Below are 19,341 nucleotides of genomic sequence, written 5' to 3' on the forward strand. Positions count from 1 at the left end.
TTGGGAGCTGGTGCAACAAGACGAGCTCAGCCTCTGCCTTCTGGCTGAGATGTCACCCTTGACACAGCAATGCCTGCCTGGAGATAATGATGGCAGTTGCCAAAAGGGCTTCGTTTGGCACATGGTATCTTGAAAGGACGTACACCGTCCTTTCAGATATCAAAGGCTAGTTCAAATGACATACAAATGAGAACTCTCCAATGGAGTCTTACAGTAGTTGGAGAGTCCAAAAAACACTCCTTCAGTCATTTCACTGAGAGTCATTGATTGGGGACACCAAGAATATAGGAAGGAATGCACAAAGAAAGGATGAAATTGTGTTCAGGATCGGGGGAAGGGATGAACAGGGCGTGCTTGCCTTGAATCCAGGCTTTGTTGGGGGGTGGGGCATAAAGATCAAACGGGTCTGAAACTACAAAGTGGTGATGGTAACACAGTATCACCAGAGTTACACAACAGTGTTCCCAAATTGCAACAATGATGAAAAAGTTTACTAATCCCAACTTAACCAACAAAAGTACAGGAAACCATACAAAAAATAAAACATCACCAGAAAGGTGGAAACAAACCAAATGCAAAGCAGTTCAGGGGAAAGGAACTCCATGTCCCCTGGGGGCAGACCGAGTTGCCAGCGTCCACGGTGAGCAGACGGGGATGGAGGCTGCAGAGCCGACCGCTCCCCTGGACGTGGTGTTTCCGGCAAGGACTCTGGGTGTCTGTCCAGAGCGGGGGCTCGTTCTCCCTGCAGGGGTGGGTGAGTCATCGTGGGCGTCTGGGTGTTGCGCGGGAGCCAGGGCAGGCTCTCCCTGCCGAGGCGGTGACTCCTCCTCTGCCTCGGGTTCTCCTGCCAGAGCCCGAGCAGGTAGAGGTGCACGTGGAGGTGGAGGTTCTGGCTGAGGGGGTGGGACATCAGTGCCTGGGGCTGGGGGTCCTGCAGGCATGGAGATCCGATCTGCCCGGTGTGCTGGCCAGAACCCAGCTGGCCTGGTGTCTCTGCGAGGGCAAGTCTCGGTTCTCCATCTGCCCTCGGTGGATCCCTGGGTCCTGCACCTGGAGCCAGCACCTCTGTAGGGACAGGTCTGGGAAGCGGAGCCTGGTTCCAGTTGGAGGCCAGTGCTAGAGCTGGGGGAGAAGCAAAGTTTGCCCACAGGCCAGCCTTGGCATGTGCGTCTCCCGGGACAGAAAGCTTCCAAGAGATTCCCAAAGAATACCCAGCGTCGGATGTCTTTTGGGACTGAAGTGTGCAAGATGGGGGGCGGGGGGTGTGAGGCCAGCGCTTGCTGCAGGCCCAGCAGCAGCTTTCGGGGACTCGTCCCTGTGTAGCTCAGCACCCCCTCCCCACACACTCCCGTGCACCAGCCCCAGCGTCCTCACCTCTGTGCTCTGGCGTGCTGGGCTCCAGGTCCTCCTGCTGCCTCAGAGGCCGGGGTTCTCGGGACTCTGGGTCGGAGCCGGGTGTGCTGAGCTCCGTGGCAGCCTCAGACTGGGCCGCCGGGTGTATCCTGGGCGGTGTGTCGGCAGCAGGCCTTCCCCGCCTCCGCTTCTCCCCCGGTGGGGCTGATGCCTCCGTGGGCACGCTCACCTGGAGCCTGCACTGGGCCTCACGGGCGGGGGGGTGGTGCTCCGACCCCTCCCTCCGGGAGGTGGATGGGGTGTCCCCGTCCTCGGCCTCATCACGTGGGAAGCTCTGCAACGACAGTGACCGTCAGCCAGCCATGCTAGGAGTTTTCCGAGCTGGGCCTGGGCAGTGGAGCCGCTGCTTCTGCCTGCTCGAACTTCTCTTCCCAGAAGGGTCAGAGACGTGTGTCTGCTCAGATCCCCACCCGGGAGGAAAGAGACCCACCTGAGGGTGTGAGGTCCGCCTGGGCGGCCGCCGCTGCCCGCACTCTCCCCATCCCGCCCAGCCTGCTCTCCCCTGGGGTGTGGACACAACTTGTCCGCAGGCTTCTGACCCCACATCCGCCTGGGCTTCCTTGAGGGAGACACACCCCAAGAAACCCGCATCCACACACACAGGCAAAGGACCCGGTGTTTCCGGGTGGCATGGGAGAGGCGGCCTGGTCCGTCCTGGGGCTCCCCGTGTTACCTTTCTGTTTCTCCGGGCAAAGGGCCAGAGGCCTCTCGGGGGTGTCCTGAGCCAACGTCGACAGGGTGCCCGCGCACACTGCCTGTGAGCACTCCTGAGGCCCCGGCCTCTGGGCAGGGGCAAACAGCCGAACATCCTGGCAGCCAGTGAACTGGCTGGGGGCTCCTCTCCGCTCTGGAGGCCTGGATACCCGGGCTGCGGGTTCTGTTGGGTTCTGTTGCCGGCAGGTGACATCATCTCCTGGGGTTCGTGCTGAGGTCCCTTCCCCAAAACTTCCCAAGGGAATCTCTGGGTTTCTGACTGCTCGACCACCCCCCTTAGGCCATGTGCAGGCACAGTGACACCCACACAGCCCAGCCCACAGCCCTGGGGAGGCCTGGGTTCAGCCAGGGCCTGAGCTCCGAGGACCCCACTGCTCTCAGACCAGGCTCCTTCTTCTCATAAGTGGTGTGGCCCTGGACAAGCATATGCCCCTCAGGGTTGCCCCAGTCTCTCCATCTGCAGAGCGGTGGTCATTCTCCCATCTGCTTCCTAGGTCTGTCGGCCTACGAGCAGCTCCATGCCTTTCCACCTGGGGCCGATATCACGTGGAGCTTGTGCGCTGAGACTTCAGAAAGAAAGATTCCATCCAGGGCTGACACAGCACAGAATGGGGCAGAACGAGGCCTGGATGCGCCGTGGTACCCAGGAAAAGGCACTCCCCCTCCTGACTGTTTTGAGACCCCGCATCCAAGTTGGAGGACCGAAAGGAAGACTCGAAGGTCTCCCTCTCTTACAGAAAAGAGTAGCCAACTTTCTGCTCCTCTGTTTCCATTGAGATTCTGTTCAAGTGTCCCAGCTCGGCTTCTGCGGGTGGCTGAGCTTCTAATGGCTCCCTGCGTTCTTGTCTTTTCCTCTCCAAACCTTCCGTCCTTTTCCCCCTTCTGGGGTGGAAGGGCGCTGTCATTGCTTCTACCTTCGAGGCAGATTGAGGAAAAGTCTGGACCGTCGACTCCTTTCCTCTCTTTGGTTCCGTGTCTCTCTCTGGCTGTGTCCCTCTCTTTTCCTTTCTCAGTTCCGTGTGTGTCTTCCTCTTTCTCTCTCGTGTGTGGATGGATGGATGCTAGGGATGCACATGTATATGATTAGATGAGGGTTATGTTTTAGGGATAGGTTAGAGGGAGAGAAAGGCTTTAGGTCGGAGTTGGTCATGGGGGAAGGGTCAAGGGTGGTGGTGGTGTTGTTTCTTGGAATCTGAGTGCTGTGCATTCTTCGTCTCTTTCCATATGAACCCCTTCTCAGATACACCACTTGCAAGGAGTCTCTCATGTTCTGTTTCCTATCTTTTGCATTTGTGAATGCTTAGCTTCTCTGTTGTGAAGAGGTTCCATTGGATGGAAACCCATGGGTGTACTTCGTGTACCTCTTTGCCTTACTTGAAGAGACCCATTTCGACCTCCGCCCAGCAAATGGCAAGGAGACTCTGATGTTAAGGAGCCTTTGACCTACGCTTCTTTCTAGCTATCTCATGACATCAGTCTTTAGGGTGAGGTTTTCCCCCTATATTGAGGTGGTATGAGATCAAAACCAATAGCGTTCTTCAGATGTAGCTGTCTGGTTTTCCCATGGACATTGATTGAAGAGGCTTTCTTGTTCCCATTTGGATATTCTCCCCTTCTGTGTCAGAGATGAGTTGACCATGGATGCTGGGGTTTGTTTCTGGACCCTCCACTTTATTCCATCGATCTGGATCTGTGTGTGTTGTTGTATTCCCAATAGCATACTGTCCTGCTGCTGCTGCTGCGGCTAAGTCACTTCAGTCGTGTCTGACTCTGCGTGACCCCATGGCCTGCAGCCTACCAGGCTCCTCCGTCCAGGACATTTTCCAGGCAAGAGTACTGGAGTGGGTCGCCATTGCCTTCTCCGATACTCTCCTGAGGATCCTAGTTTGGTCGTCTAATTTCCTTTCACACAACCTTGGATGTCCGTATCGGGGCTTTTTCGTCGGATTGTATTGACAGTTTAGGCTCTTTTCTGTCTCCGTACCCCTTTTGCAATTCTTTGTTCGGTGCGAAAATGCATTGGCATTTTGGGAGGAATAGCATCGAAGCTGTGGATTGCCTTGTGGGGCTGTGACATCATTTTCCCAATAGGAATTCTTTCAAGCCCTGAGCACAGCTTCTCTTTCCAGTGATTGGTGTGGGCTTGATCTTCCTTCTTCCATCTCTCGCCGTTTTGTGAGAACAGGTCCATCCTTCCCTTCTGGGTTAGATGGACTGGTGGGTATCACTTCAGTGAATGGCATTGTCAGTGGGGGTGATAATTCCCTTCTCGTTGGAAGACTTTGCTGTGAGTATTAGAAATGCAAGTGACTTCTCTTCCCCTTCCTCCCTGTCCATCTCTCAGAGCCACCGGGAAACAGAGGCCTCATCCACGGTCACACAGGCCTGAGGGGGTGCAACTAGACTGTTGTTTCTTCAGGCCCTCAGTGCTGGACATCATCCGGGATCCTCTGTGTGTGTCTTCCTCAGTCTGGTGTCCCTTCAGACCTTTCCCTAGTTTTCACAGGCTTGTTGTGTTGGTGTTCTTTGTCTGTTTGGAGACACATCCTTGATAAGCTTTGTGTTTCCACTCATTCGTCTCGCGATGTATGACCTGTCTTTTGCTTTTGTCATGAGGTCTTTCCCACAGTAGATATCTTTGATTTTGCAAAGTCCACTGTATTCTCTGGGTTGTTTTTTTTTGTGGACTGGCTTTTAGTTTTGTGTGTGAAGACTCAAAGCACGTGTCCGGTTTCTGCTCATTGTTCTTCGAGATTTGTGACAAGTTTTCATGGAAAGTTTGTCTAGGGATAACTGGAAGTGAACTCGGTGTAAGGTGTCAAGTCTCCATCTCCATTCTTGTCATCCCCTGCAGTTTCCAATTCCCTGTTCCTGAGTGGTTTTAGAGACCTTGTGGGGAGTTTGGTTGCATTGGAGTTTGCATTTCCACCTTGATTCGATTCACACTGTTCTGCCCTCAGGGACACTGTCAAGGGGGAGTGAGGAGCAGCCTGCACTTCCAGCAGTGACCACACGGTGGGGCGAGTGCTGCTCTCCCCTCAGGGAGCCCCAGGCCACAGGCATCCCAGTGAGGAGCCAGCTCTGTGCTCAGCTGAAAGGAGTTAGTCTCTCAGGAGCCTCTGAGCCCTTGCCTTTGGATCACCCAGGGTGGGCATTTACTGGGACAGAAAAAATTGCCCTGAATTCCATGGACGGAAGAGCCTGGCTGTGTAGAGTTCGTGAGTTGCCGCGAATCAGACACAACTGAGGACACAAAAATTCTATAGATTAAAACACTTTTTGGGGGTGGGGGGAGTGAAAGGGGGGGATGTGGGTTTTTTTGTCTTATATAATAGCCAAGAGAAATCTAGTTTAAACCTAAATTCACATAGACGGGAAAGGTATAGCTCTCCGTCACCCTATTAAAAAAAAAAAAAAACTACTAAACTTTTCTGAAAGTTTATTTAGTAGCTTCCTTGAGCAGTTCATTGTGAAGCATTTTTTTTTTTTTTCTGTGACATTGGCCTCATTAAAAAGCACGGTTTGCCTTTACTGGATAATTCTGTTCATTGGTTTCTTAGGGAACCTTGGTAATATTTGAGTTTCCTGGGGAGTATGGTCACATGACCTGGCCCTGGCCAATCGGTGCGTTCCACCTCCCTGGCCACTGTGATTGGCTCCGGGCTGGGGCAGTGCCCAATCGGGGCCCAGGGCCGGGCCTCCCGTTGGAAGCCAGGGGAAGACGAGCTGTCGTCCTGCTGGGGTAGGGGAAGGGGTGGGGCCGGGGGAGGTCAGGCTCCAGCAGTGGGAGGGGCGTGAGGCCCGCCTGCGGCAGTTGGTGACCTTCCTGCTCCCCTCAGGGCAGAGCCGCCGGCCTGAGAATGAGGGCGCTGCTGAGCCCAGGGCCTGGGATGGCCCGTTGCTGCTGTGGTCCCAGAGCTCCACCCGAGACCTGAGGGAAGCCGTCTGCCCGTGAGTCCTCTCCCGCTTGTCTGTCAGCTTGTTTGAAGCATGCTGGGTTTTCTGCCCAGCTGGCTAAGGGGAGTCCCTGGAAATGCAAGGGTGTGGGTTTTGGCAGACTTCAGGGAAGACATGCCAGATGAGCCTGGGAGACTCCAGCTTAATCTGGATTCAGGAGATATCTCTTCGGGCCAGCTAGTAATTGTAGGATAAGCCTAATGAGTCTTCACAGGATGAAGAGAGTAACGTGCCAAGGTAGCAATCGATGTCCTCATTCGAGAGGATGAAGCTGGTGCTCAGAGAAGGGGGGAACTTGGCCACAGCAAGGAGGTGTGCACCCAGACAGAACCCCCAGATCCGGCCATTGGAGCTCAGGGAGGCCACTGGTGTGGCTTGTCCCTGTGGCAGGGGCCGAGGCACGCAGCCCACCCTGATTCCTGCGGGGGCCTGACTTGGGAAGTGCCATCTGGTAGCTTTGAGACTCACCAAACCAAATTGCACTGGAGAGAGGAGGGACACCTTCCTTCATCCACCCCCCACCCCCGCCGGATTCCCACATACCCTGACCCCTTTCTCCCGATTTCGGAGCCATTTCCAGAGTCCCGCTCATATGACCTCATTCGAAGTGCACTGTGGACGAGCTGCCATCTGCAGCTACTACCACAGCGGCCAAGGGCTTTAGCTCCCGACTACCTCCCTTCCTTTGGAACTTGGGGGCCCTCTACTCCCCACTTGCACACCACAGACCTTTGCTGAGGATTGTGGGGACCCTCACTCAGTTTGCAGTACGTTGTAGCCATCCCTGTCCTCTCTATACCTCCCTTGAAACTCAGCTTGTGAGCTCCTTTGGAGCAGCGTGGCCCACCTGGCTGCAACGGAAGAGACACAGCTGACAGTGAAACAACAGCTTAGATCTGAGACCCGGAAAGCTCTGTCAGAAGGGACCTCCCTCTTCACACCGTAGAGGCTGTAGGAGGCGCCAGGCTTTCGAACCAGTGCTGGGGCCAAAATGACTCCACAGCTGTTTTCCTTCCTGGGGAGGGTTCTGGCTCGAGTGGGAATGGCTCAAGTCTCCTAAGGTTCTGCAAGCCCACTGTGTGCAGATTCACGGTACACAGAGAGGAGAAGGTGGAGTCCTGCCCTGTAGGTGGTCACAGCTCACGGATGAGCCAGGCAGGCAGGCAGGCAGGGCATGAGAACACCTGAGCTGCCTTCATGAGTGAATGGTGTGGGGGCAGAGGAAGAGAAGCCGGTCTGCTCCCTCGTGTGGTGCCCCGGGCAGGTTGTCCCCAGAGGAAACCCTTACGACGGTGAGGACTATCACTGCTGTTTCCCAAGGGGTTCCGTCGGTGCGTGTCTTCCCCGGAGCGGTCAGGCCGTCTCTCAAGTACACGGGCCATGGGCATTGCCTCTCCTTGGAACTTCCCATGTGTTTCTCTTTTTTATGGAACAGTGATTTTCTAGAGGGGTTCTGGGCCACAAGGATGTTGGGTCATTTTCTAGCCTTCTGTCATGAAGAACGCTTTCCTGGGTGTTGGGGTGGTTTGTTGTTCCAGCTCCCTTTCTTGGCTTCTTTTGGGAGCTGGTGCAACAAGACGAGCTCAGCCTCTGCCTTCTGGCTGAGATGTCACCCTTGACACAGCAATGCCTGCCTGGAGATAATGATGGCAGTTGCCAAAAGGGCTTCGTTTGGCACATGGTATCTTGAAAGGACGTACACCGTCCTTTCAGATATCAAAGGCTAGTTCAAATGACATACAAATGAGAACTCTCCAATGGAGTCTTACAGTAGTTGGAGAGTCCAAAAAACACTCCTTCAGTCATTTCACTGAGAGTCATTGATTGGGGACACCAAGAATATAGGAAGGAATGCACAAAGAAAGGATGAAATTGTGTTCAGGATCGGGGGAAGGGATGAACAGGGCGTGCTTGCCTTGAATCCAGGCTTTGTTGGGGGGTGGGGCATAAAGATCAAACGGGTCTGAAACTACAAAGTGGTGATGGTAACACAGTATCACCAGAGTTACACAACAGTGTTCCCAAATTGCAACAATGATGAAAAAGTTTACTAATCCCAACTTAACCAACAAAAGTACAGGAAACCATACAAAAAATAAAACATCACCAGAAAGGTGGAAACAAACCAAATGCAAAGCAGTTCAGGGGAAAGGAACTCCATGTCCCCTGGGGGCAGACCGAGTTGCCAGCGTCCACGGTGAGCAGACGGGGATGGAGGCTGCAGAGCCGACCGCTCCCCTGGACGTGGTGTTTCCGGCAAGGACTCTGGGTGTCTGTCCAGAGCGGGGGCTCGTTCTCCCTGCAGGGGTGGGTGAGTCATCGTGGGCGTCTGGGTGTTGCGCGGGAGCCAGGGCAGGCTCTCCCTGCCGAGGCGGTGACTCCTCCTCTGCCTCGGGTTCTCCTGCCAGAGCCCGAGCAGGTAGAGGTGCACGTGGAGGTGGAGGTTCTGGCTGAGGGGGTGGGACATCAGTGCCTGGGGCTGGGGGTCCTGCAGGCATGGAGATCCGATCTGCCCGGTGTGCTGGCCAGAACCCAGCTGGCCTGGTGTCTCTGCGAGGGCAAGTCTCGGTTCTCCATCTGCCCTCGGTGGATCCCTGGGTCCTGCACCTGGAGCCAGCACCTCTGTAGGGACAGGTCTGGGAAGCGGAGCCTGGTTCCAGTTGGAGGCCAGTGCTAGAGCTGGGGGAGAAGCAAAGTTTGCCCACAGGCCAGCCTTGGCATGTGCGTCTCCCGGGACAGAAAGCTTCCAAGAGATTCCCAAAGAATACCCAGCGTCGGATGTCTTTTGGGACTGAAGTGTGCAAGATGGGGGGCGGGGGGTGTGAGGCCAGCGCTTGCTGCAGGCCCAGCAGCAGCTTTCGGGGACTCGTCCCTGTGTAGCTCAGCACCCCCTCCCCACACACTCCCGTGCACCAGCCCCAGCGTCCTCACCTCTGTGCTCTGGCGTGCTGGGCTCCAGGTCCTCCTGCTGCCTCAGAGGCCGGGGTTCTCGGGACTCTGGGTCGGAGCCGGGTGTGCTGAGCTCCGTGGCAGCCTCAGACTGGGCCGCCGGGTGTATCCTGGGCGGTGTCTCGGCAGCAGGCCTTCCCCGCCTCCGCTTCTCCCCCGGTGGGGCTGATGCCTCCGTGGGCACGCTCACCTGGAGCCTGCACTGGGCCTCACGGGCGGGGGGGTGGTGCTCCGACCCCTCCCTCCGGGAGGTGGATGGGGTGTCCCCGTCCTCGGCCTCATCACGTGGGAAGCTCTGCAACGACAGTGACCGTCAGCCAGCCATGCTAGGAGTTTTCCGAGCTGGGCCTGGGCAGTGGAGCCGCTGCTTCTGCCTGCTCGAACTTCTCTTCCCAGAAGGGTCAGAGACGTGTGTCTGCTCAGATCCCCACCCGGGAGGAAAGAGACCCACCTGAGGGTGTGAGGTCCGCCTGGGCGGCCGCCGCTGCCCGCACTCTCCCCATCCCGCCCAGCCTGCTCTCCCCTGGGGTGTGGACACAACTTGTCCGCAGGCTTCTGACCCCACATCCGCCTGGGCTTCCTTGAGGGAGACACACCCCAAGAAACCCGCATCCACACACACAGGCAAAGGACCCGGTGTTTCCGGGTGGCATGGGAGAGGCGGCCTGGTCCGTCCTGGGGCTCCCCGTGTTACCTTTCTGTTTCTCCGGGCAAAGGGCCAGAGGCCTCTCGGGGGTGTCCTGAGCCAACGTCGACAGGGTGCCCGCGCACACTGCCTGTGAGCACTCCTGAGGCCCCGGCCTCTGGGCAGGGGCAAACAGCCGAACATCCTGGCAGCCAGTGAACTGGCTGGGGGCTCCTCTCCGCTCTGGAGGCCTGGATACCCGGGCTGCGGGTTCTGTTGGGTTCTGTTGCCGGCAGGTGACATCATCTCCTGGGGTTCGTGCTGAGGTCCCTTCCCCAAAACTTCCCAAGGGAATCTCTGGGTTTCTGACTGCTCGACCACCCCCCTTAGGCCATGTGCAGGCACAGTGACACCCACACAGCCCAGCCCACAGCCCTGGGGAGGCCTGGGTTCAGCCAGGGCCTGAGCTCCGAGGACCCCACTGCTCTCAGACCAGGCTCCTTCTTCTCATAAGTGGTGTGGCCCTGGACAAGCATATGCCCCTCAGGGTTGCCCCAGTCTCTCCATCTGCAGAGCGGTGGTCATTCTCCCATCTGCTTCCTAGGTCTGTCGGCCTACGAGCAGCTCCATGCCTTTCCACCTGGGGCCGATATCACGTGGAGCTTGTGCGCTGAGACTTCAGAAAGAAAGATTCCATCCAGGGCTGACACAGCACAGAATGGGGCAGAACGAGGCCTGGATGCGCCGTGGTACCCAGGAAAAGGCACTCCCCCTCCTGACTGTTTTGAGACCCCGCATCCAAGTTGGAGGACCGAAAGGAAGACTCGAAGGTCTCCCTCTCTTACAGAAAAGAGTAGCCAACTTTCTGCTCCTCTGTTTCCATTGAGATTCTGTTCAAGTGTCCCAGCTCGGCTTCTGCGGGTGGCTGAGCTTCTAATGGCTCCCTGCGTTCTTGTCTTTTCCTCTCCAAACCTTCCGTCCTTTTCCCCCTTCTGGGGTGGAAGGGCGCTGTCATTGCTTCTACCTTCGAGGCAGATTGAGGAAAAGTCTGGACCGTCGACTCCTTTCCTCTCTTTGGTTCCGTGTCTCTCTCTGGCTGTGTCCCTCTCTTTTCCTTTCTCAGTTCCGTCTGTGTCTTCCTCTTTCTCTCTCGTGTGTGGATGGATGGATGCTAGGGATGCACATGTATATGATTAGATGAGGGTTATGTTTTAGGGATAGGTTAGAGGGAGAGAAAGGCTTTAGGTCGGAGTTGGTCATGGGGGAAGGGTCAAGGGTGGTGGTGGTGTTGTTTCTTGGAATCTGAGTGCTGTGCATTCTTCGTCTCTTTCCATATGAACCCCTTCTCAGATACACCACTTGCAAGGAGTCTCTCATGTTCTGTTTCCTATCTTTTGCATTTGTGAATGCTTAGCTTCTCTGTTGTGAAGAGGTTCCATTGGATGGAAACCCATGGGTGTACTTCGTGTACCTCTTTGCCTTACTTGAAGAGACCCATTTCGACCTCCGCCCAGCAAATGGCAAGGAGACTCTGATGTTAAGGAGCCTTTGACCTACGCTTCTTTCTAGCTATCTCATGACATCAGTCTTTAGGGTGAGGTTTTCCCCCTATATTGAGGTGGTATGAGATCAAAACCAATAGCGTTCTTCAGATGTAGCTGTCTGGTTTTCCCATGGACATTGATTGAAGAGGCTTTCTTGTTCCCATTCGGATATTCTCCCCTTCTGTGTCAGAGATGAGTTGACCATGGATGCTGGCGTTTGTTTCTGGACCCTCCACTTTATTCCATCGATCTGGATCTGTGTGTGTTGTTGTATTCCCAATAGCATACTGTCCTGCTGCTGCTGCTGCGGCTAAGTCACTTCAGTCGTGTCTGACTCTGCGTGACCCCATGGCCTGCAGCCTACCAGGCTCCTCCGTCCAGGACATTTTCCAGGCAAGAGTACTGGAGTGGGTCGCCATTGCCTTCTCCGATACTCTCCTGAGGATCCTAGTTTGGTCGTCTAATTTCCTTTCACACAACCTTGGATGTCCGTATCGGGGCTTTTTCGTCGGATTGTATTGACAGTTTAGGCTCTTTTCTGTCTCCGTACCCCTTTTGCAATTCTTTGTTCGGTGCGAAAATGCATTGGCATTTTGGGAGGAATAGCATCGAAGCTGTGGATTGCCTTGTGGGGCTGTGACATCATTTTCCCAATAGGAATTCTTTCAAGCCCTGAGCACAGCTTCTCTTTCCAGTGATTGGTGTGGGCTTGATCTTCCTTCTTCCATCTCTCGCCGTTTTGTGAGAACAGGTCCATCCTTCCCTTCTGGGTTAGATGGACTGGTGGGTATCACTTCAGTGAATGGCATTGTCAGTGGGGGTGATAATTCCCTTCTCGTTGGAAGACTTTGCTGTGAGTATTAGAAATGCAAGTGACTTCTCTTCCCCTTCCTCCCTGTCCATCTCTCAGAGCCACCGGGAAACAGAGGCCTCATCCACGGTCACACAGGCCTGAGGGGGTGCAACTAGACTGTTGTTTCTTCAGGCCCTCAGTGCTGGACATCATCCGGGATCCTCTGTGTGTGTCTTCCTCAGTCTGGTGTCCCTTCAGACCTTTCCCTAGTTTTCACAGGCTTGTTGTGTTGGTGTTCTTTGTCTGTTTGGAGACACATCCTTGATAAGCTTTGTGTTTCCACTCATTCGTCTCGCGATGTATGACCTGTCTTTTGCTTTTGTCATGAGGTCTTTCCCACAGTAGATATCTTTGATTTTGCAAAGTCCACTGTATTCTCTGGGTTGTTTTTTTTTGTGGACTGGCTTTTAGTTTTGTGTGTGAAGACTCAAAGCACGTGTCCGGTTTCTGCTCATTGTTCTTCGAGATTTGTGACAAGTTTTCATGGAAAGTTTGTCTAGGGATAACTGGAAGTGAACTCGGTGTAAGGTGTCAAGTCTCCATCTCCATTCTTGTCATCCCCTGCAGTTTCCAATTCCCTGTTCCTGAGTGGTTTTAGAGACCTTGTGGGGAGTTTGGTTGCATTGGAGTTTGCATTTCCACCTTGATTCGATTCACACTGTTCTGCCCTCAGGGACACTGTCAAGGGGGAGTGAGGAGCAGCCTGCACTTCCAGCAGTGACCACACGGTGGGGCGAGTGCTGCTCTCCCCTCAGGGAGCCCCAGGCCACAGGCATCCCAGTGAGGAGCCAGCTCTGTGCTCAGCTGAAAGGAGTTAGTCTCTCAGGAGCCTCTGAGCCCTTGCCTTTGGATCACCCAGGGTGGGCATTTACTGGGACAGAAAAAATTGCCCTGAATTCCATGGACGGAAGAGCCTGGCTGTGTAGAGTTCGTGAGTTGCCGCGAATCAGACACAACTGAGGACACAAAAATTCTATAGATTAAAACACTTTTTGGGGGTGCGGGGAGTGAAAGGGGGGGATGTGGGTTTTTTTGTCTTATATAATAGCCAAGAGAAATCTAGTTTAAACCTAAATTCACATAGACGGGAAAGGTATAGCTCTCCGTCACCCTATTAAAAAAAAAAAAAACTACTAAACTTTTCTGAAAGTTTATTTAGTAGCTTCCTTGAGCAGTTCATTGTGAAGCATTTTTTTTTTTTCTGTGACATTGGCCTCATTAAAAAGCACGGTTTGCCTTTACTGGATAATTCTGTTCATTGGTTTCTTAGGGAACCTTGGTAATATTTGAGTTTCCTGGGGAGTATGGTCACATGACCTGTCCCTGGCCAATCGGTGCGTTCCACCTCCCTGGCCACTGTGATTGGCTCCGGGCTGGGGCAGTGCCCAATCGGGGCCCAGGGCCGGGCCTCCCGTTGGAAGCCAGGGGAAGACGAGCTGTCGTCCTGCTGGGGTAGGGGAAGGGGTGGGGCCGGGGGAGGTCAGGCTCCAGCAGTGGGAGGGGCGTGAGGCCCGCCTGCGGCAGTTGGTGACCTTCCTGCTCCCCTCAGGGCAGAGCCGCCGGCCTGAGAATGAGGGCGCTGCTGAGCCCAGGGCCTGGGATGGCCCGTTGCTGCTGTGGTCCCAGAGCTCCACCCGAGACCTGAGGGAAGCCGTCTGCCCGTGAGTCCTCTCCCGCTTGTCTGTCAGCTTGTTTGAACCATGCTGGGTTTTCTGCCCAGCTGGCTAAGGGGAGTCCCTGGAAATGCAAGGGTGTGGGTTTTGGCAGACTTCAGGGAAGACATGCCAGATGAGCCTGGGAGACTCCAGCTTAATCTGGATTCAGGAGATATCTCTTCGGGCCAGCTAGTAATTGTAGGATAAGCCTAATGAGTCTTCACAGGATGAAGAGAGTAACGTGCCAAGGTAGCAATCGATGTCCTCATTCGAGAGGATGAAGCTGGTGCTCAGAGAAGGGGGGAACTTGGCCACAGCAAGGAGGTGTGCACCCAGACAGAACCCCCAGATCCGGCCATTGGAGCTCAGGGAGGCCACTGGTGTGGCTTGTCCCTGTGGCAGGGGCCGAGGCACGCAGCCCACCCTGATTCCTGCGGGGGCCTGACTTGGGAAGTGCCATCTGGTAGCTTTGAGACTCACCAAACCAAATTGCACTGGAGAGAGGAGGGACACCTTCCTTCATCCACCCCCCACCCCCGCCGGATTCCCACATACCCTGACCCCTTTCTCCCGATTTCGGAGCCATTTCCAGAGTCCCGCTCATATGACCTCATTCGAAGTGCACTGTGGACGAGCTGCCATCTGCAGCTACTACCACAGCGGCCAAGGGCTTTAGCTCCCGACTACCTCCCTTCCTTTGGAACTTGGGGGCCCTCTACTCCCCACTTGCACACCACAGACCTTTGCTGAGGATTGTGGGGACCCTCACTCAGTTTGCAGTACGTTGTAGCCATCCCTGTCCTCTCTATACCTCCCTTGAAACTCAGCTTGTGAGCTCCTTTGGAGCAGCGTGGCCCACCTGGCTGCAACGGAAGAGACACAGCTGACAGTGAAACAACAGCTTAGATCTGAGACCCGGAAAGCTCTGTCAGAAGGGACCTCCCTCTTCACACCGTAGAGGCTGTAGGAGGCGCCAGGCTTTCGAACCAGTGCTGGGGCCAAAATGACTCCACAGCTGTTTTCCTTCCTGGGGAGGGTTCTGGCTCGAGTGGGAATGGCTCAAGTCTCCTAAGGTTCTGCAAGCCCACTGTGTGCAGATTCACGGTACACAGAGAGGAGAAGGTGGAGTCCTGCCCTGTAGGTGGTCACAGCTCACGGATGAGCCAGGCAGGCAGGCAGGCAGGGCATGAGAACACCTGAGCTGCCTTCATGAGTGAATGGTGTGGGGGCAGAGGAAGAGAAGCCGGTCTGCTCCCTCGTGTGGTGCCCCGGGCAGGTTGTCCCCAGAGGAAACCCTTACGACGGTGAGGACTATCACTGCTGTTTCCCAAGGGGTTCCGTCGGTGCGTGTCTTCCCCGGAGCGGTCAGGCCGTCTCTCAAGTACACGGGCCATGGGCATTGCCTCTCCTTGGAACTTCCCATGTGTTTCTCTTTTTTATGGAACAGTGATTTTCTAGAGGGGTTCTGGGCCACAAGGATGTTGGGTCATTTTCTAGCCTTCTGTCATGAAGAACGCTTTCCTGGGTGTTGGGGTGGTTTGTTGTTCCAGCTCCCTTTCTTGGCTTCTTTTGGGAGCTGGTGCAACAAGACGAGCTCAGCCTCTGCCTTCTGGCTGAGATGTCACCCTTGACACAGCAATGCCTGCCTGGAGATAATGATGGCAGTTGCCAAAAGGGCTTCGTTTGGCACATGGTATCTTGAAAGGACGTACACCGTCCTTTCAGATATCAAAGGCTAGTTCAAATGACATACAAATGAGAACTCTCCAATGGAGTCTTACAGTAGTTGGAGAGTCCAAAAAACACTCCTTCAGTCATTTCACTGAGAGTCATTGATTGGGGACACCAAGAATATAGGAAGGAATGCACAAAGAAAGGATGAAATTGTGTTCAGGATCGGGGGAAGGGATGAACAGGGCGTGCTTGCCTTGAATCCAGGCTTTGTTGGGGGGTGGGGCATAAAGATCAAACGGGTCTGAAACTACAAAGTGGTGATGGTAACACAGTATCACCAGAGTTACACAACAGTGTTCCCAAATTGCAACAATGATGAAAAAGTTTACTAATCCCAACTTAACCAACAAAAGTACAGGAAACCATACAAAAAATAAAACATCACCAGAAAGGTGGAAACAAACCAAATGCAAAGCAGTTCAGGGGAAAGGAACTCCATGTCCCCTGGGGGCAGACCGAGTTGCCAGCGTCCACGGTGAGCAGACGGGGATGGAGGCTGCAGAGCCGACCGCTCCCCTGGACGTGGTGTTTCCGGCAAGGACTCTGGGTGTCTGTCCAGAGCGGGGGCTCGTTCTCCCTGCAGGGGTGGGTGAGTCATCGTGGGCGTCTGGGTGTTGCGCGGGAGCCAGGGCAGGCTCTCCCTGCCGAGGCGGTGACTCCTCCTCTGCCTCGGGTTCTCCTGCCAGAGCCCGAGCAGGTAGAGGTGCACGTGGAGGTGGAGGTTCTGGCTGAGGGGGTGGGACATCAGTGCCTGGGGCTGGGGGTCCTGCAGGCATGGAGATCCGATCTGCCCGGTGTGCTGGCCAGAACCCAGCTGGCCTGGTGTCTCTGCGAGGGCAAGTCTCGGTTCTCCATCTGCCCTCGGTGGATCCCTGGGTCCTGCACCTGGAGCCAGCACCTCTGTAGGGACAGGTCTGGGAAGCGGAGCCTGGTTCCAGTTGGAGGCCAGTGCTAGAGCTGGGGGAGAAGCAAAGTTTGCCCACAGGCCAGCCTTGGCATGTGCGTCTCCCGGGACAGAAAGCTTCCAAGAGATTCCCAAAGAATACCCAGCGTCGGATGTCTTTTGGGACTGAAGTGTGCAAGATGGGGGGCGGGGGGTGTGAGGCCAGCGCTTGCTGCAGGCCCAGCAGCAGCTTTCGGGGACTCGTCCCTGTGTAGCTCAGCACCCCCTCCCCACACACTCCCGTGCACCAGCCCCAGCGTCCTCACCTCTGTGCTCTGGCGTGCTGGGCTCCAGGTCCTCCTGCTGCCTCAGAGGCCGGGGTTCTCGGGACTCTGGGTCGGAGCCGGGTGTGCTGAGCTCCGTGGCAGCCTCAGACTGGGCCGCCGGGTGTATCCTGGGCGGTGTGTCGGCAGCAGGCCTTCCCCGCCTCCGCTTCTCCCCCGGTGGGGCTGATGCCTCCGTGGGCACGCTCACCTGGAGCCTGCACTGGGCCTCACGGGCGGGGGGGTGGTGCTCCGACCCCTCCCTCCGGGAGGTGGATGGGGTGTCCCCGTCCTCGGCCTCATCACGTGGGAAGCTCTGCAACGACAGTGACCGTCAGCCAGCCATGCTAGGAGTTTTCCGAGCTGGGCCTGGGCAGTGGAGCCGCTGCTTCTGCCTGCTCGAACTTCTCTTCCCAGAAGGGTCAGAGACGTGTGTCTGCTCAGATCCCCACCCGGGAGGAAAGAGACCCACCTGAGGGTGTGAGGTCCGCCTGGGCGGCCGCCGCTGCCCGCACTCTCCCCATCCCGCCCAGCCTGCTCTCCCCTGGGGTGTGGACACAACTTGTCCGCAGGCTTCTGACCCCACATCCGCCTGGGCTTCCTTGAGGGAGACACACCCCAAGAAACCCGCATCCACACACACAGGCAAAGGACCCGGTGTTTCCGGGTGGCATGGGAGAGGCGGCCTGGTCCGTCCTGGGGCTCCCCGTGTTACCTTTCTGTTTCTCCGGGCAAAGGGCCAGAGGCCTCTCGGGGGTGTCCTGAGCCAACGTCGACAGGGTGCCCGCGCACACTGCCTGTGAGCACTCCTGAGGCCCCGGCCTCTGGGCAGGGGCAAACAGCCGAACATCCTGGCAGCCAGTGAACTGGCTGGGGGCTCCTCTCCGCTCTGGAGGCCTGGATACCCGGGCTGCGGGTTCTGTTGGGTTCTGTTGCCGGCAGGTGACATCATCTCCTGGGGTTCGTGCTGAGGTCCCTTCCCCAAAACTTCCCAAGGGAATCTCTGGGTTTCTGACTGCTCGACCACCCCCCTTAGGCCATGTGCAGGCACAGTGACACCCACACAGCCCAGCCCACAGCCCTGGGGAGGCCTGGGTTCAGCCAGGGCCTGAGCTCCGAGGACCCCACTGCTCTCAGACCAGGCTCCTTCTTCTCATAAGTGGTGTGGCCCTGGACAAGCATATGCCCCTCAGGGTTGCCCCAGTCTCTCCATCTGCAGAGCGGTGGTCATTCTCCCATCTGCTTCCTAGGTCTGTCGGCCTACGAGCAGCTCCATGCCTTTCCACCTGGGGCCGATATCACGTGGAGCTTGTGCGCTGAGACTTCAGAAAGAAAGATTCCATCCAGGGCTGACACAGCACAGAATGGGGCAGAACGAGGCCTGGATGCGCCGTGGTACCCAGGAAAAGGCACTCCCCCTCCTGACTGTTTTGAGACCCCGCATCCAAGTTGGAGGACCGAAAGGAAGACTCGAAGGTCTCCCTCTCTTACAGAAAAGAGTAGCCAACTTTCTGCTCCTCTGTTTCCATTGAGATTCTGTTCAAGTGTCCCAGCTCGGCTTCTGCGGGTGGCTGAGCTTCTAATGGCTCCCTGCGTTCTTGTCTTTTCCTCTCCAAACCTTCCGTCCTTTTCCCCCTTCTGGGGTGGAAGGGCGCTGTCATTGCTTCTACCTTCGAGGCAGATTGAGGAAAAGTCTGGACCGTCGACTCCTTTCCTCTCTTTGGTTCCGTGTCTCTCTCTGGCTGTGTCCCTCTCTTTTCCTTTCCCAGTTCCGTCTGTGTCTTCCTCTTTCTCTCTCGTGTGTGGATGGATGGATGCTAGGGATGCACATGTATATGATTAGATGAGGGTTATGTTTTAGGGATAGGTTAGAGGGAGAGAAAGGCTTTAGGTCGGAGTTGGTCATGGGGGAAGGGTCAAGGGTGGTGGTGGTGTTGTTTCTTGGAATCTGAGTGCTGTGCATTCTTCGTCTCTTTCCATATGAACCCCTTCTCAGATACACCACTTGCAAGGAGTCTCTCATGTTCTGTTTCCTATCTTTTGCATTTGTGAATGCTTAGCTTCTCTGTTGTGAAGAGGTTCCATTGGATGGAAACCCATGGGTGTACTTCGTGTACCTCTTTGCCTTACTTGAAGAGACCCATTTCGACCTCCGCCCAGCAAATGGCAAGGAGACTCTGATGTTAAGGAGCCTTTGACCTACGCTTCTTTCTAGCTATCTCATGACATCAGTCTTTAGGGTGAGGTTTTCCCCCTATATTGAGGTGGTATGAGATCAAAACCAATAGCGTTCTTCAGATGTAGCTGTCTGGTTTTCCCATGGACATTGATTGAAGAGGCTTTCTTGTTCCCATTTGGATATTCTCCCCTTCTGTGTCAGAGATGAGTTGACCATGGATGCTGGGGTTTGTTTCTGGACCCTCCACTTTATTCCATCGATCTGGATCTGTGTGTGTTGTTGTATTCCCAATAGCATACTGTCCTGCTGCTGCTGCTGCGGCTAAGTCACTTCAGTCGTGTCTGACTCTGCGTGACCCCATGGCCTGCAGCCTACCAGGCTCCTCCGTCCAGGACATTTTCCAGGCAAGAGTACTGGAGTGGGTCGCCATTGCCTTCTCCGATACTCTCCTGAGGATCCTAGTTTGGTCGTCTAATTTCCTTTCACACAACCTTGGATGTCCGTATCGGGGC

At 55.5% G+C, this 19,341-nt stretch overlaps 3 protein-coding genes and 1 long non-coding RNA gene across 4 annotated transcripts in view; 1 reads left to right on the plus strand and 3 right to left on the minus strand.

Moving 5' to 3' along the window:
* Positions 1–19,341, plus strand: part of LOC145534148 (uncharacterized) — a 770,273-nt gene that overhangs the window by 590,156 nt on the left and 160,776 nt on the right. The window contains exons 77-78 of the long non-coding RNA XR_014074274.1: positions 5,967–6,078; positions 13,605–13,716. This is a non-coding gene — a long non-coding RNA (uncharacterized LOC145534148). The remainder of the gene's footprint in view (positions 1–5,966; positions 6,079–13,604; positions 13,717–19,341) is intronic.
* LOC145534107 (uncharacterized) lies at positions 474–2,272 on the minus strand. The gene is made up of 3 exons (XM_081561477.1): positions 2,087–2,272; positions 1,375–1,687; positions 474–1,122 (listed from the first exon to the last, which is right to left on the minus strand). Exons 1-3 carry the CDS (start codon positions 2,219–2,221, stop codon positions 494–496), a joined length of 1,077 nt encoding a protein of 358 aa, XP_081417603.1. The 5' UTR covers positions 2,222–2,272; the 3' UTR covers positions 474–493.
* Positions 5,966–10,392, minus strand: LOC145534002 (uncharacterized). The gene is made up of 3 exons (XM_081561365.1): positions 9,728–10,392; positions 9,016–9,328; positions 5,966–8,763 (listed from the first exon to the last, which is right to left on the minus strand). The coding sequence occupies exons 1-3, from the start codon at positions 9,962–9,964 to the stop codon at positions 8,135–8,137; spliced, it is 1,179 nt and encodes a 392-aa protein (XP_081417491.1). The 5' UTR covers positions 9,965–10,392; the 3' UTR covers positions 5,966–8,134.
* LOC145534106 (uncharacterized) lies at positions 13,604–17,551 on the minus strand. The gene is made up of 3 exons (XM_081561475.1): positions 17,366–17,551; positions 16,654–16,966; positions 13,604–16,401 (listed from the first exon to the last, which is right to left on the minus strand). Exons 1-3 carry the CDS (start codon positions 17,498–17,500, stop codon positions 15,773–15,775), a joined length of 1,077 nt encoding a protein of 358 aa, XP_081417601.1. The 5' UTR covers positions 17,501–17,551; the 3' UTR covers positions 13,604–15,772.

This window comes from Giraffa tippelskirchi, chromosome 14, assembly GCF_054371585.1.
Source record: "Giraffa tippelskirchi isolate mGirTip1 chromosome 14, T2T-mGirTip1v1.2.pri, whole genome shotgun sequence".
In the NCBI taxonomy this organism is placed as follows: domain Eukaryota; kingdom Metazoa; phylum Chordata; class Mammalia; order Artiodactyla; family Giraffidae; genus Giraffa; species Giraffa tippelskirchi.